The 18204-nt window shown below is 29.0% G+C and overlaps 1 protein-coding gene across 2 annotated transcripts; it reads right to left on the bottom strand.

Annotated features, from left to right (window-relative positions):
* Nucleotides 1–5606: 5606 nt before the first annotated feature.
* LOC114381825 (double-stranded RNA-binding protein 4-like) lies at nucleotides 5607–9411 on the bottom strand. 2 transcript variants are annotated; one of them, XM_028341049.1, is made up of 5 exons: nucleotides 9184–9411; nucleotides 8311–8570; nucleotides 7093–7303; nucleotides 6565–7012; nucleotides 5607–5945 (listed from the first exon to the last, which is right to left on the bottom strand). In XM_028341049.1, coding segments are annotated over exons 1-5 (1059 nt in total). In that variant the 5' UTR covers nucleotides 9323–9411; the 3' UTR covers nucleotides 5607–5944. The 2 variants fall into 2 exon arrangements, with proteins under 2 accessions (XP_028196850.1, XP_028196851.1); XM_028341050.1 differs by having other exon boundaries at nucleotides 6565–7009.
* Between the last annotated feature and the right edge of the window lie 8793 nt (nucleotides 9412–18204).

The raw sequence follows: 18204 nt of genomic DNA, 5'->3' as shown, positions 1-18204 counted from the left end.
TAAGGGAGGCCTATTTCTAGATGTGGAATCAAATGTTCAACACTCTAATGTTATTTAATGTATGAGTCTTATTAATTAGTATTCTTAGGATATTAATTTAGGAACTAAAAAATATTTATTGTAAAAATCATAACAGAATATAAGAAAATGACATCAACAACAAAATTTTACCTATTACAATAAAAAAAAATGATAGACAATACAATATTAATTTCCCTTAATGTATTTATAGAGATGGGAATAGTGTGTGACACAAGGACAGAAATATTAAGTATGGGGAAACAAGAAATCATAATCTAATACTATAATATTAAGGCAAGTTTATGAATTCCATGATGTCAGATTAATTGGTCATCTTCATATTGGAATTGTTAGCTGGCAGAAGTTAAAGCATTGAAAGGAGAGAAGATAAAAACATTGCAAAATGGCACAAGGGTCGCCGGTTCCTTCGCATAACCCACGTCTCTATTTGATGAAGAAGATGGAAACTACTACTTGAGGTAGCTTCTTACATGCTTCCATTTCAATCACCATGAGCACGTGGAGTTGTATTTTCTTTTATATACAGTGTGTTAACATTCTGTGCTGTTGTCTGGAAATAGTTATTGAATAGGCTAACACCACTGATTGGCATGAAGATTTTGTATTTGTTACATTTATGTACTTCCTGACTCTGAATTGCATTTGGTTGTAGTAAAATTGCAAATAAAGGAGGGGAGCTACATGGAAAATTTTGAATCTTAACATTAGAGGTCTTGTGCACAAGTTTGAATAATTAAACTTCTTGAATTTTCAGTTTATAGTTGATTACTTACTAGTCTTATGGCATAAATTCCAACTAACTTAGTCTCATAAATTCCCTCTAATGCAAGTATGAGGTTTCAAATAAAAATATCGTCCTAGATAAGATAGAGAGATATAAACCTAAAGCATTATTCTCAAACACAATTAATTATTCACAAAATTATAGCTCGTATCTTGTTATGTAGCTCAAATTCTAAATAGAGAAAAAAAGAGTCAATACTGCCATGTACAAAGTACATCTAAGGAAGAATAATTAAAGAAAGAAATTGAAATTCAGCTAAGTACACATGTGACAACTAAGTAAATTTGGAGCCAGAGATATATAAAATAATCCGAATATTCACTAAACAATAGAGTGGATAGTGAACCCCATTACTAATTAGTGCTAAAATGTCAAAATATTTATGAAATGGCAACAATTTTACGTGACACTATAAGAGCATGCAACAGTTTCCGACACAAATTAAACCTAATGTACCAAGTTAAAACAATAAGTCTATCATTAACTATTCTAGTTAATTAATGATTAATTACCATAATAATAACGCACAAATAAATTATTTAACTAGCACATCCAATTTAAATTTGAACCTAAAATCTAAATAAAGAGATAAAATTATCTTTTATATATATATATATATATATATATATATATATATATATATTAATTTTATTCATAAAAATTGAGTATAATATCACAAATTTATATCATTCACATCCGACTGTATCAATTGACCTTAAATTCCTTAAGTTCCTATTTATATATATTACTTTAGTTATATTTAACATACCCCTCATGTCAAAAAGACTAAAACATACCTAAATGATCTGATGATAATGACTGATAATAAGTGATTGAATAAATTTAATAACAATTATTAAAATAGGCTATGATTCTATTCTAAAATCTAAGTTGGAGTATAACTCAATTTCAAAATCTAAGTGAATAAATGAGGACTATTTATAACTTCATTTATACACTATTTTTGTCATATTGCTAGCTATGGGATCTCCAACAAAAGATATCATTCACTTGAACCGATTCCATCAAATGATCAAAATGAATTTTTAAACCAAAAACGATTTTGAAGGGTCAAGCCAGCTTTTATTTTCCTTGGTCATCATGTGTGTGTTCTCATTTTTGGTTTTCTTTTTCTTAGGGGCAGGACCATTTCTGACTTCTCATGAAATTAAGATAGTCAAGTATATCTTTTTGTTGACCCGAAGAAGATCATCATCCACAAGTTTTGTTCCACATAAAAGCAAATTACAGGACAAAGTGGAAAAGATCCAGAGCTGGCATTGGAAAAACGTGCAATTCATTTTCCTAATCTTAAGGAGACTGTCCAACCAAGCCTCTCATCCATGTTTGAAGACTTATTATAATCAATGCACTGATCAGAATTCCAACCCCAATGCATCTTCAAAATTTGCAAACTGCTTCTGTAATCAGATTTTTCATTGTTTGTTTGGGTCTGGCTAATTATTGATGTTATACTTAATCATGGGTTAGCATTAATTAATGATATGTTTTTACATAAATTGTGTAATAGTAGTGTATAAAGACGAGAAATGTTCACGTCATTACTATTTTATACTTTTAGATAAAATATGTTTCTAATCCTTCGATTAAATGTTGATTGATCTTCCTCTTCCAATTATTTTTCCGTTTGATTTTTAGTTTTTGCTGTTAAGTTTTTTAGTTCGATTTTTTCTGATGGATTTTAGTGCCAGTAATTATTTGTTAGAAATATTTTAAATGTGCTGAACCATTTTCTATAAGCTGCCAGAAACTTCTTCCAAAACAACAACACCATAGCCGCACGCACCAAAGTAAGCCTCGATCCTATGCGTAAAACAGCTAACAAATTTTAAAATGTTTCATTTCTTATGTTCATAAACAGACATTGAAAAAATTAGGGAAATATGTAGAAGAAAAAATAAGTAACGAGATTTGTTTTGGCATTGGAAGAGGAGGGGGAAGGAAAGATCTGACTCAGATCTCCTCATCTTTCAATCTGATCATCTTTTTCAGTTAGATCTGCTCGTCGGTGAGATGACAGCGACGGTGATGACATAGCGTTTGAAGTGTTATTGTTCAAAAATTAGTTTGCAATTAAACTATTGTTGTTGACAATAAGAAGAGAAGTGGCACAATCGTTGTAATTGAACAATGTCTGTTGTAGTGTGCGTTGGAAAATTTTGGTTGTTGTTGATTCATTTGGTAGACGATACCTTTGTCCTTCATGTTGAAGAAAGAAAAGAAATTTTGGGCAGACTATTAAGCGCCAGAAAATGGTTCAGCACATTTAAAATATTTTCACCAAATAATTACCCGCGGCAACCAGGAAAAAAAAAACTAAATTGCCCCAACTAAACTGTGACATCATTATTTAACAGAAAAATTTAAAGATAAGGACAAAAATCCAAATGAAAAAATAATTTAGGAACAAGATCGGTCAATATTTAGTTGAGGGACTAAAAATAAAAACCTTAAATAATTGAGGGATTAAAAACATATTTTATCCTATACTTTTATTGGAGATAGTCTAAACTATAACTTGTTCCTATCTCAAAATTTGAAGGGAAACCAGATCGATTTTTATGTACTGTCTTGTAATGTGAATTGGTTTATTGAGTTGTGGTTTAGGGGGGAAATGGGTATTAATTTTGTCCCTAAGATTTTAGACTATGTATTTGTTATTGTACCCTTCGGGTTGTAGTCCGATCTCCAAACCTTAGCATCTACACATTTTGTTTGAGACTCGAGGTTGTATATCCTTTGATTTGAATCCTAGTCTAATTCCCGAGCCTTAGCCTCTACGCATTTTGTTCTTGAGACTCGAAGGTTATTTACCCTTCAGGTCAGGTCATAGTTGGATCCAATTGTTCAGCGCATCCTTTATCAATCCGATCATCTTTAGAGTGTCAAGCATGACATAGGATTGATGTGTGCACAATCACATACCAAGATCCATGGGGATATGATGTAACATACTGATATGCCATAAATGCTCAAATCATGGAATATCATAGATGGGTCGCATAATAAACGATGATAAAATAGCCCTCTCTTTGACCTAGGATTAAGATATACACTTCATCTTGAATGATCCGGACTAGGTCGTCTCCACCTACCAACAAAAACAAACTTATGTGTTGGTCAAGGGGGGCCATGGCCCCTCTTGATTTTTTTTTTAAGTTTCATAATTAATATCGATATTTTGATTGTAAAAAATTTTATTTTGTTAATTTTTAATTCTTAGATAAAATTTTATTCTACTTTAAGGTTTGTTTTAAACATTGTACATGTCTTGTGATTTTTTTTTCATCAGGCCATGACTATTAAATTAATATCCTTAAAAATATAAGATAAATTTAGAAAATTCATTCAATTTTAATTTTTAAAAAAATTAAATTCTTTTATTAGTAGAAATGTAGAACATGTCTTAATAAATTATTTTATTAATACAACATATCATATTCAATTACGTAATTAATATAGACTCACACAAGTATATTATGAGAACTTAATGATTATACATTAACAATATAAAATAATTTTATAATATAATGAAATCATAAATTATCATTTATATAATTTTTAAGTTAGTTATTATAAAAGTTAATAAATTTACTATAAACAGTTATTTGTGATTAAATGACTATGTAAAACTATTTTCCATTATTAGTGCATATTTCTTTTTTCTCATATTGTAGCATGTTTTCATAGTTTATTTGTTTCTTATCTCATAAAATAATTTTTATTTATTTATTTTCATGTGTTAATTTGTATTATATGTGTAAAAAATGTAATTAATTTAAATATTTGTATCCATAATTTAATTATTTTAATTTCTTTTTTTCCTGAAAATTATTTTAATTTACTCTCTGTTATGCAAGATTGTTAGTGACAAATAAAAATAATTTTTTAAAAATTTTTTTATTATTGATCCCCTTATTTTTTTAATCCTGGATCTGCCCCTACTTACAAGAAAGTCTTTTCCTGCAATAGTTATCTCAAAGTTCATGGGTAAGTAAATTTAACCAAACCACATAGCTGTGTTTGGAAACTGGATTGAAGATTTGAAGGGACATCAAGTTGAATGGACATTTTCCTATCATATGGAGTGTGAGAAATTGGAATGTTTAAAAAAAAGGGTAGAGAAGAGAAAGATACCCAAACACTGCACGTATTGATAGTCAAAATCCGTTTATTATTTCAACTTAGTAAAGAAGAAATAAGGAGCTCATGAGTTAAACTATTACCTGAAACTCATTGAGTAAAATAAAAAACTTTTAACTTCTTCCACACCAAATAAACTAATCACTAATCTTTTGATAGGCTCTCTTGTGCTTAAAGCATAAGAGTTTATGTTTTCATTAAGAGTTAGACTACAGAGAGAACAACCTATAAGCTAGATCAATATTGCAATGTAATAATACTTAAGCAATGAAACTTTTTCACTTAATGAAATAGTCTTGAGTTAAACTCTCCCTAGTTTTTTGCTCTAACAACTTAACAAGACCACATCTGAAGAGTATCCAAATCCCAAATCAAAATTCAAAACACTCTTGCTGATTATATTCGCACCATTAACGGATGCACCATTCATTCAACTCTTCAATATTCTCATAATTTTCAAATTCATCAATCACTTAATTGCAAGTCATAAACGGATGCACAATTTATTCAACTCATTGTATTCTAATAATTATCAATTTCATCACTCATTTAATAGCGAGTAATGGCATGGCATCATCACACTTGCCATAATTAAAACTAATGAACAACTTGGAAATATGCAAGTTAGCAACAACTCAGCATAGAGCCAAAAGTCAAAATGAGCCACAGCCAACAACTTGGCGCCATTGATTCAAACGGATACAAGCTAATACCAAAATGCACTAGCAAATCAGTTTTCATTCTACAACAGAAGTTTCAAAATCCAAAGCATCACAAAATAAAACAAGTAAAAAAATGTCCCAAAAGCATTCAAATATAACCAAAGATATCTATATTCTATACAACTCTCCCGACTCCCGGCTATGCTGCAAAATGATCATTAATCACTTTCACATGCTCCTGTGCCACTGAATAAGAAGCGATTCTGTTCAAAGAAAACGCCTCAATTGCCAACCTGCAAAATTCCCACAACAAAACGTTCAATTAATTAATATCAAACACGTCTACAGGTAAACATCAAGCTTTGCTTCTAAACCAACATCTCTTCGTACATACAAAACTTGCTAGCTTTAATTACATAGCCACTAAAGCAAGCACATTCTCCCCACTACAATACACACACACAAACAAACAAACTTATTTTACCCAGAAATACAATACCCCAATGGCTCATCTTAAACATGGTTGAATAAGTTTTATTTAGAATGAGAAGCATGCAGAAGATTGTTATAGGGATGGAATCAAATGCATGACTTATTACTAAAATAACACTTTTAAATTTTAATAAATCCTCTAATAAGGACCCATTCTCCTTTACTAAATATCCATTGGCTTATTGCAAGTTGACCCCATTAGAATTGACAAAGAGCATTAAGATCAATCTAGACAGTGGGAATGGGAAATGAGAACTTTCAAAATTATGGACAGATAAGGAATATACCAAAAAGATAGAATAAAATTTATTGTTTACAGCTAAAGTTACACAGACATGGAAAAGTATAAAAAAAGGCTGAAGAGAAAGGGAAAAGGCAATATGATAGTAAATAACAACAATGAGATATTAAGAAACTTACTATTCCAATCCCAACTTCTTATTAGCCTTTGACTTGTTCCTTTTCCGCTTTTTTGAACCTGAACCATCACCAACAGACAGTTCACGTGACCCATCACCAATTGACAATGCACCAGAACCAATGCCAATGGACAGTTCACATGAAACACCAGCAGTAGACTGTTCTGGGCCTGGAAGGAGATTCAGATTTGAAACTTCAGTAATGGTGATGGCTTGAACGGATGATACATGTTCCCGCATCTGACATTCCTGATTGAAGGAAGGCACAGTAAGTGCAACTTTTGTCTCATTCCCATTAGCAGCCACAGGAACTGCAATCAGGGATGGTACATGTTCGACGACTGCTGAACTAGCATTAATGCATTCCGATTTGGTCGATCTGACTACACCAAAAGTACTATATTTCGACTTTATTGTCTCATATAGTAGCCCTGAGGTAGCACCATCTGCTTTATATATTCATTCAATTCAATTAGTTACTGCACAACCAAAAAGGAAAAAAAATCTAAAAACATGTAGTAAAGAATACCTAGAATTGACGTAATAGCGTTACGTGCTGCTAACTGTTCAGCCTCTTTTTTGCTTCTAGCTGCATCACCAACGTATGTTGTACCCTGAAAGGTCATAGATGATACGAAAAGAGGAAGCATCCCTTCTAGCTGAACAGTGTTGTATGCAGGCTTTTCCACCTTCAGCTTGGCAGCATATTCATGTAAGATAGATTTTGACAAAGTAGTGTTCTGGAAAAAAGATCACAAGTAGTAATATAAGGATTTTATGACAAAATATAATATTGAATCATTTCCTATATGTCAATAGAAAGTTACTGATGACATCAGATACCAGCAGCGATCACTCAACTCTTGTACAATGTCACTTTTCCCAAGCCTATAAAATAAGAACACAACTACTTCATGCTATACTGGACTGTTTCAAACCTTTAACAAAATAAAATAAAAAAGATAGAATTGTTTCCCCATAAGCAACAAAATTCATTTTTCATTATGATACTTCGATAGAACTTGTCACTAGTGAACAGATTTTGTGTACAAAACAAAAATCTGAAAATAAGTTAAACAAGAAATATAATTTCCACATAATTCAGTAGCTTAAAAAATTGATCCAAACAATCGAACAGCCAAGCATGTGTTTGGAAAGCTGTTCACTTCTGATGAAAACCAATCCAATGTGAGAGACAAATTAGCATTGAACATCCTTTGGATTGCATATTGGGCGTAAAACAAACACACTATAAATCATTCAGACCAAAAGACATGATATGTGTCACATCATAGTTCTGAGTTCTCAAAAGGTCAGTGGAGAGGCTAGCCTAGAATGTCTTCACATGGACATGCATAAATCTATGCGGCCAAAAAAGATTATATGGAATATGGAACACACTGCAGTATTACACGCAGAGTCACAGACCCAAGATAGTTAGTTATACATAAAAACATTTTATACCCAAAATTGGATAACAAAATTTGGATCAACCAAAACTAAAATACAAATAAAACAATCCTAAGAATGCAAGACACAATGCAGTCTCAATGCATGTAGAACATATGGTCGACAAGCATAGCAATCTGAATCAAATAGCACTAAACAAATTACTCAAGGGACGACATTGTATAACACAAGTAGACAAGTAGTCAAATGATCGAGGTACTATGAATAATCAATCTATCTTAACTTGAAGTTAGTTAACAGTTCTCAAATTTGACATGAAAATTAAATTACAACAAACCTCATGAGTAACAGGGCGTTCTTCTGTTTTAAATTTTACATGTAGGTTCTCTAGAGCCATTCTAGCCACATCCGCCTCGGCCGCTCTTAGGTGAGAGAAAGTATTGGGGGAAGTGTATTTCATTCCATCAACCCATACTGTTGACCTAAATTTTGGATCATGTTGGCGCCCCTCGTTAACATTTATGTACATAGGAAGTGATATGTTACACTTTTGAGTGAAAGATTGCAAGCGAGTCTTGTATGGCACATCAGGCAAACCTGATGAGATCAAATAACAAATTACAAATCTTTTGTGATAAAACTCAATATATTTAGATTCAGACCAAAACTTCCACAATAAAAAAACAACCATAGTAAGCATACAACACAAGTAGACCAAAGGAAACCAGCTTATACTGAACATAATTTAATCACAATGTGGTCAAATTTAAATATTTCAGGTTGTCTCTATTTTTTTCTTTCAACAATTTTTTTAAGACACTCTCCAAAATGATAAAATAAAATATTAGCTACCAAGGCCATGCTGAAAGTGATTGCTCACAATTCACAACATCTAAAAAAAATACTAAAAATATTTTTTAACATATCAAAACTAACCCAGCAAACTCGTTCAACTGGCCTGATACATGAATTTCACCTCATTCAACAGAGATTTTTGGCTATTCAAAAGGAACTTTATAGTAAATGGATATCATATATGAGGTACATAAAAAGGCTACTAACTGAGAATCCATTTTACACACACTGAGAAGTCTCACATACACAGATACACATATCCTAAAAAATGAAAAGCTAGAATAAAAGACAACCCAGAAAATAAAATGCTTCTTTTATCGAAAGGGTGAGAATCCGGAAAAAGGGGTGTTCTTACCAGGAGGAAGAGAAGCAGAAGAGGATGATAAAGGTTGGGGTTGGGGCTGATAAGCAGCTGGAATAGGAGGTGATGATTGTTGCGGTGAAGGTGAAGGGGAAATGTTAGAGGAAGAAGCATTGAATTGAGGAGTATCCATGAAATGAAATGAAGTGAAGAAATGAACTGAGTTTTCAGTGAAAACAAGAATTTGAGTCAGCCAAGGTAACAAGCCGTTCTACAGATGTTTTTTCTCACTGTGTAGCATGTAACAAAAGAGATTATGACTTTATATACTTCTTTTTTTTAATAATAATAATAATAATAATAATAATAATAATAATAATAATAATAGTATTACTATATCAGTCTAAATGAAAAATAATAAAAATATTAATATTTAATAGTAAAGTTAGAAAATAACATTGATTAAATTTTCAAAACTATAAATGTCTGATTCATTTTCCTATACTAAATAGTTAATTTTGTCTATGAAAGTGTGATGCATTAATTAATTAATTTCTTAAAAATAAAACTTATAAATTTAATTGATTCATTTTCCTAGACTAAATAGTTAATTTTGTCTATGAAAGTGTGATGCATTAATTAATTAATTTCTTAAAAATAAAAAATATAAATTTAATTCATGAATATGTAAAAAGTGTATAAATTAATCTTATCGTTAAATTTGTGAGATTAAATTGTCTACATAACTAATTTGTCCCACTTTTGTACAATCAGATATTAAATATGAATTTTTATCTTTTAAAAATTAATTTGTTAGTGGATCACATTTTTATGGATGAATTTAGTTATTTACCTCATTTTTGTGAGTTATGATATTCAATATTAGAGAGAAAGGTTAAACAGCTATGTACATTATCATTTATTTAATCCCTAACTATTATGAAAAAAGATTTTTTCGACGCTCAAAAAGCTATTTGACACCTAGAAAGAGAATTTAAAAAGAGAAAAAAAAAGTATGATAAGTGACATGAAGAGATAGATAGAGATAAAGTTGACGTTTTTTCAATTTTGGTTCTTATAATTTTTATTTTTATTTTTAGTCATGTAAGTTTGTGCGCTTTTCAAATTTAGTCTCTTTGAGAATCTAATTTTTTCTATCTATAGTCCCTATATGTTTTCACTTACAAGGACCACAGTTGGAAAAACTCAAATTTACAAGGACTAAAAATGGGCAAAATATCTTATAGGGACTAAAATTAAAAAAAAGAATTTACAAAGACCAAAAATGAAAAAAAAAATGTTAATTTAAACATATTTAAACTTTTAAAAATTATATCAATAATGATTTGTAATTAAATGATATTGTAAAACTATTTTACATTATTAGTGTATAGTTGTTAGACTCTTTATTTAATTAATATTGTTTTAAAAAATTAGAAATGTAATTAGTACACTTGATCTTTTTAAGAGACTTTATTTTTGTATTTTACTCCTCTTGAGTGTGTATAACGAAACATGTAGAAGGAGTTAGTTTGAGACAATATAAGTGACATGTTGAAGTTAGCACGGAACAATGTGTGTGAGACACAAAAGTTAGTGAGGTAGTGTACATGATAGGCAAGAGTTAGCATGTGGCAGTGTGTGTGTGACGGGCAAACGTTAGCATGGAGCAATGTGCGTGATAGGCAGGAGTTAACATGGGACAATATGTGTGACAGAGAAGAGTTAATGTGGGATAGTGTGCATGACAGACATGAGTTACTATAGAGCAGTGTGTGCGACAGACAAAAGTTAAAGTAGGGGCAGTGTGCGTGATAGACATGAGTTAGTGTGGGACAATATGCATATAGGAAGGAGTTAGTGTGGGACAATATAAGTGACATGTAAGAGTTAGCATGGGACAATGTGTGTGACGCTAAAGCTAGAATGGGACAGTGTGTGTGACAGACATGAATTAGCATAGGGCAGTGTGTGTGATAGGCAAACAGTAGCGTGGAACAATGAGCGTGTCAAGCAACAGTTAGCATGAGACAACATGCATGACAAACAAAAATTAGTGTGGGGCAGTGCGCGACATGAGTTAATGTAGAGTAGTGTGTGACAAACGTGAGTTAGAGTGGGCAGTGTGCGTGAAGTTAGTGTGGGACAGTATCCTGTCAGGCAGGAGTTAGTGTGGGACAACGTGTGTGACAAGAAGGAGTTAGTGCAAGACATACATGGGTTAGCATGGAGATGTGTGCGTGATAGGCAGGAGTTAGTGTGAGACAACATCTATGAAAGGCAAGAGTTAGTGTGAGACAACATGTGTGAAAGGCAAGAATTAGTGTGGGATAAGGTGGGTAGAAGTTAGTGTGGGACAATATGTGTTTCATGCAGGAGTTAGTGCATGACAGGCAGGAGTTAGCGTGGGACACTATGTGTGACGATAAGAGCTAGTGTGGGATAGCGTGAGTGACAAGCATGAGTTAGTGTGGGGGCAACATGTGTGACAAGAAAGAGTTAGCGTGAGACAACATGTGTGACAGGTAAAAGTTAGTGTGGAACAACATGTGTGACAATGGCAACAAGACCAGTTTCTTAAAGTTGATTCATTTGGGAGTGGTTTACACCTATTGAATATGATTTTAAGACCGATTAGAGCTAGTCAATGACATTTTCGACTAAGTACTTGAACCAAACTAGTTATATTATTTCTTTTTTATCGGACCAATCCAATAAGCTGATTTGAGCCAATTTTCAAAACATTTATGTGCAACATGTCTTATTTGCTTTTGTTCTCTTTGGGGTGCTTCATAATACATTTCAAAAATGTTTCTCTTAACAACTGTAGTCAACAATTAAAGGCAAGAATAAATAATATATGTTAAATTTAAGCCAGTAATAAATTAAATATTAATTTTAAGGCAACAATAAATTTATTAGTTGAAATTTTAAGTATCCAATTACATTAAATACTCAAACTAAAATATTTGTCTTTCATAGTAATTCTATCCAACTTAGAGAGATTGTCTTCCCCAAAGAATGCTCGCGATTTTTACCAAAAAATAGTATATACTTTTTTTATCCATGATATTGGTGCAAATTTTTTTATCCATGATATTGGTGCAAAGATCCACCAACTTTATTGGTGATTAATCTTCGTTGAAAAATTTGACTCAACACCTTTAGTGGGATCACTCCTTCCGGCCACATTTTTTTCATCCACAAAACTTGAACTTGAGATCCTGGTTAAGGGAACTGAGTTCAATACCATTCGGACCAACGATTTATTGGTGTATATACATTGATAGTGTAAAAATATTTTACATAATCATTTAATGACAAATAATCATATATAGTAAATATTTTAAAATTTGAAAGATAAATTATAATTGTACAACAACATATGCAATTAAGAGAGAGAAAAATATTTTTTTTGAATTTAAGTAGTAATAAATCATAAAAATGAGGAGAGAAATACACATAAAATATGATGTTATATAAATTATTGTATGTCAGGATGTGTATCATATCTCAATTTGAAATAATTATTTTAAAAGTGATACTAAAAATGATTTAATTTTGTTGACATATATAATTTAGTAGAATATAAATTAAAAATCTTATTGCTGGCAACATCCTAAAAGTATAATTATTTTAAGTTTTTAATCATTAAGATCATGGATTCAAAAATAAGAAAATAATTTGATTTTACTATGTATTAATGTTTATATGATTATTTCCTTAATATTTTCCTTTTTAATAATATATGCCAATAAATATTTTTAAGTAGTGATAACAGATATTAAAATGCTGTAGACTGAGTAAAATGAAACTTAAATTTACTAAATTAAGTCTAAAGGAGTGTATTGTATTAAGATTTTAAAAAAATTATTTTAGTATTAAAAAAGTCTTGTGAATTTTAAAGATCATATAGGAATATTATGACATATTTGTTTTGAAGACTTATGAAATTTTGGATTTTAATGAATTTATATCGTAAAAATTTAAAAAATTTGAAAGAATTTTATAGATTTATAAGATTTGAAAGGAATGTTAAATTTTTAAAAACACATTCAAAATTACAAGAGTTGGTTAAAAAAAAATACGAAACGATGTAGTTTGGATTAAAAAAAAGTACAACCAATATAGTTTTTTTTAATCTTTTAATAGCTAAATAAATTTTAATTTTATGTCCTCCTATATTAATCCTTATTGCAATGACATTTTCTCATTCTTATTTTTAGACTTGAATAGATTTAAAATTATACATTTGCTTTTTGATTTTTTTAAATATTATAATTATTTCATGATAAATCTAATAATATATTTAAACGGGATATAAGAAAGTGGTGATGATGAAAATTTTGTAAAAGAATTACTGAGTTATATGGATGACAAAATTAAATGAATTAGTCACAAAAATATTACGTCGAGTCGGTGATGAACATAATCAATATAAGAAAAATATTGTTAGCCTTAGCACATAAGACAAACTTTAATTTAGAAAACAAGCAGAAAAAGGCATAAACGAGAAATATATTTGACATTTTTTTATTCCAAAAGAATAGGAGAAGCATATACGACACACATATTTTAAAGAATATTAAAGAGAGAAGAGAGTATGTAGGATGAGAGAAAAGAAAGTTTGGTAACCAATAAAAAAAAAAGAATCTAACAAAATCTCAAGGGTTTAGGTAAGATTGTTTGATACATGTTTTATTATAATTGGTCTCATGAAGTCCACGAAAATTCTTCTTAAAAAATAATTCATTGAAATTTGTATATTTTTAATACCATTAGATTTTATTGTCCTCATTAAAAGATCTTTAAAGTCTTAATTGAATATCATAAAACTTATTTATATCATTTGTAAAAAAAAATTAAAATCCTAACCTAATACATCCCCTAAGGTTTTGAATACTCCATACATGTAATATAATGAAAAAACAGTGATAAAAAGGAAAAAATATTATATAACAAATTAAAATATTTTGAATTGAAGGAAAGTCACCTATTATTTTTTCCCTTTTACATTTTTAATGTTTTTGAATATTAAAAAGAAAATTAGAAAGAGAGAGAAAGAGAATGAAATAAAATATTGGCAAAATTGCACCTTTTGTCCCTTAATTTATCTCCAATTTTGGATTTGGTTCCCATATAATTTAATTTACAAATTTGGTTCTCAATCTTATAAATCCCTGCAAAATTGGTTTTGGAAGTCTGATTTGGACGTTTACAGGGGACCACTCAGACATTGACACGTGACAATCAACGTCTGAGGTTAACGGCCAACGTCCAAATTGGACTTCCGAGACCAATTTTATAGGGATTTATAAAACTGGAGGACCAAATTTGTGAATTGGATATAAGGTGGATGACCAATTTTGCAATTTTGCCTAAAATATTTTGTAGTATTATTCAGAAGGAAAAAAAAGGAAGAATGATATGTTTTTCTCTATTTTATGAAAATAAAAAGAAGAAAAAGTATATCTCATAACTTTAGTATTTTTTTAATTCTAATAAATTAGTAGATAAGTATATTGATCTAAGTAAATGGTTAATGAATGCAATATACATTTTATGTTGTCTCGTGGGTTTGCGCAGAAAAAGTATATTATTTTTTTTTTCAAAATTTCACTTTTAGTTTTTAATCTAAATTTTGATTGATAAAGTTTTTAAAAAAAAAATTTCTGACCAATCCAATCAACCGATTTTCAAAACATTTATCACATGTCTTATTTGCTTTTGTTCTCTTTGGGGTGCTTCATAATACATTTCAAAAATGTTTCTCTTAACAACTGTAGTCAACAATTAAAGGCAAGAATAAATAATATATGTTAAATTTAAGCCAGTAATAAATTAAATATTAATTTTAAGGCAACAATAAATTTATTAGTTGAAATTTTAAGTATCCAATTACATTAAATACTCAAACTAAAATATTTGTCTTTCATAGTAATTCTATCCAACTTAGAGAGATTGTCTACCCCATAGAATGCTCACGATTTTTACCAAAAAATAATATATACTTTTTTTTATCCATGATATTGGTGCAAAGATCCACCAACTTTGTTGGTAACTAATCTTCGTTGAAGAATTTGACTCAACATCTTTAGTGGGATCTCTCCTTCTCGTCACATTTTTTTCTTACACAAAACTTGAACTTGAGATCTTGCTTAAGGGAACTAAGTTCAATACCATTCGGACCAACGATTTATTGGTATATATACATTGATAGTGTAAAAATATTTTACATAATCATTTAATGACAAATAATCATATATAGTAAATATTTTAAAATTTGAAAGATAAATTATAATTGTACAACAACATATGCAATTAAGAGAGAGAAAAATATTTTTTTTGAATTTAAGTAGTAATAAATCATAAAATTGAGGAGAGAAATACACATAAAATATGATGTTATATAAATAATTGTATGTGTATCATATCTCAATTTGAAATAATTATTTTAAAAGTGATACTAAAAATGATTTAATTTTGTTGACATATATAATTTAGTAGAATATAAATTAAAAATCTTATTGCTGGCAACATCCTAAAAGTGTAATTATTTTAAGTTTTTAATCATTAAGATCATGGATTCAAAAATAAGAAAATAATTTGATTTTACTATGCATTATGTTTATATGATTATTTCCTTAATGTTTTCCTTTTTAATAATATATGTCAATAAATATTTTTAAGTAGTGATAAGAGATAATAAAATGCTGTAGACCGAGTAAAATGAAACTTAAATTTACTAAATAAAGTTTAAAGGAGTGTATTGTATTAAGATTTTTAAAAAATTATTTTAGTGTTAAAAAAGTCTTGTGAATTTTAAAGATTATATAGGAGTATTATGACATATTTGTTTTGAAGACTTCTATGAAATTTTGGATTTTAATGAATTTATATCGTAAGAATTTAAAAAATTTGAAATAATTTTATAGATTTATAAGATTTGAAAGGAATGGTGAATTTTTAAAAACACATTCAAAATTACAAGAGTTGGTTAAAAAAAATAATAAGAAACGATGTAGTTTGGATTAAAAAAAAGTAAAACCAATATAGTTTTTTTAATCTTTTAATAGCTAAATTAATTTTAGTTTTATGTCCTCCTATATTAATCCTTATTGCAATGACATTTTCTTATTCTTACTTTTGGATTTGAATAGATTTAAAATTATACATTTGCTTTTTGATTTTTTAAAATACTACAATTATTTCATGATAAATCTAATAATATGTTTAAATGGGATAGAAGAAAGTGGTGATGATGGAAAATTTGTAGAAGAATTACTAAGTTATATGGATGACAAAATTAAATGAATTAGTCACAAAAATGTTACGTCGGGTAGGTGATGAACATAATCAATATAAGAAAAATATTGTTAACCTTAGCACATAAGACAAACTTTAATTTAGAGAACAGACAGAAAAAGACATAAACGGGGAATATATTTGACATTTTTTTATTCCAAAAGAATAAGAGAAGCATATACGACACACATATTTTAAAGAATATTAAAAAGAGAAGAGAATATGTAGGATGAGAGAAAAGAAAGTTTGGTAACCAATAATAAAAAAAGAAAGAAAAGAATCTAGCAAAATCTCAAGGGTTTAGGTAAGATTGTTTGATAGATGTTTTATTATAATTGGTCTCATGAAGTCCACGAAAATTCTTTTTAAAAAATAATTCATTGAAATTTGTATATTTTTTTAATACCATTAGATTTTATTGTCCTCATTAAAAGATCTTTAAAGTCTTAATTGAATATTATAAAACTTATTTATATCATTTGTAAAAAAAAATTAAAAATAATTTAAAATCCTAACCTAATACATCCCCTAAGGTTTTGAATACTCCATACATGTAATATAATGAAAAAATAGTGATAAAAAGGAAAAAAATATTATATAACAAATTAAAATATTTTGAATTGAAGGAAAGTCACCTATTATTTTTTCCCTTTTACATTTTTAATGTTTTTGAATATTAAAAAGAAAATTAGAAAGAGAGAGAAAGAGAATGAAATAAAATATTGGCAAAATTGCACTTTTTATCCCCTAGTTTATCTCCAATTTCGGATTTGGTTCCCCTATAATTTAATTCACAAATTTGGTTCCCAATTTTATAAATCCATGCAAAATTGGTTTTGAAAGTCCGATTTAGACGTTTACAGAGAACCACTCAGACATTGACACGTGACATTGATACGTGACAGTCACATGTGGCATTGACACGTGACAGTCAACGTCTGAGGTTAAGGGTTAATATCCAAATCGGACTTCCAGGACCAATTTTACAGGAATTTATAAAACTGAAGAACTAAATTTATGAATTAAATTATAGGGGGACCAAATCCGTAATTGAAGATAAAGTGGGGGACCAATTTTACAATTTTGCCTAAAATATTCTATAGTATTATTCAGAAGGAACATAAAAGGAAGAATGATATGTTTTCCTCTATTTTATGAAAATAAAAAGAAGAAAAAGTATATCTCATAACTTTAGTATTTTTTTAATTCTAATAAATTAGTAGATAAGTATATTGATATAAGTAAATGGTTAATGAATGCAATATACATTTTATGTTGTCTCGTGGGTATGCGCAGAAAAAGTATATTATTTTCTTTTTCAAAATTTCACTTTTAGTTTTTAATCTAAATTTTGATTGATAAAGTCTTTAAATTTTTTTTCTATGACCACTTTTAGTCCTTACATTTAATAATGTTAACTAATGACGTTGACACTCCAATGTCTTATTAGACATCAAGAAGTTAGATAAGATAGTGAAGTTTAATCTTTGGTGTAAATCGTACTCATCTATTCAAACTAGTTAATTTTAGATTAATTGATGAAGGAATTAAAAATAAATTTATAAAAAAATAATATACATAATTATTGTATTTGAGTTCTTGGTGATATGAGATATCACTAAACTATCAACATCATTTTTATTTTATCAATGAACATTATTACTTAAAATACAATAATTAAAAGTGGTAACAAGAATGTGTTTTCACTATCAAAATTTAGATTACGAACTAATAAAATTTTAAGGATCAAGAAGATAAGGAGATAATAAA

This window comes from Glycine soja, chromosome 13 (assembly GCF_004193775.1).
Source record: "Glycine soja cultivar W05 chromosome 13, ASM419377v2, whole genome shotgun sequence".
Classification (NCBI taxonomy): Eukaryota; Viridiplantae; Streptophyta; class Magnoliopsida; order Fabales; family Fabaceae; genus Glycine; species Glycine soja.
Note: the sequence above shows the minus strand (reverse complement) of the source record. Positions and strands in the feature narration are given on the sequence as shown.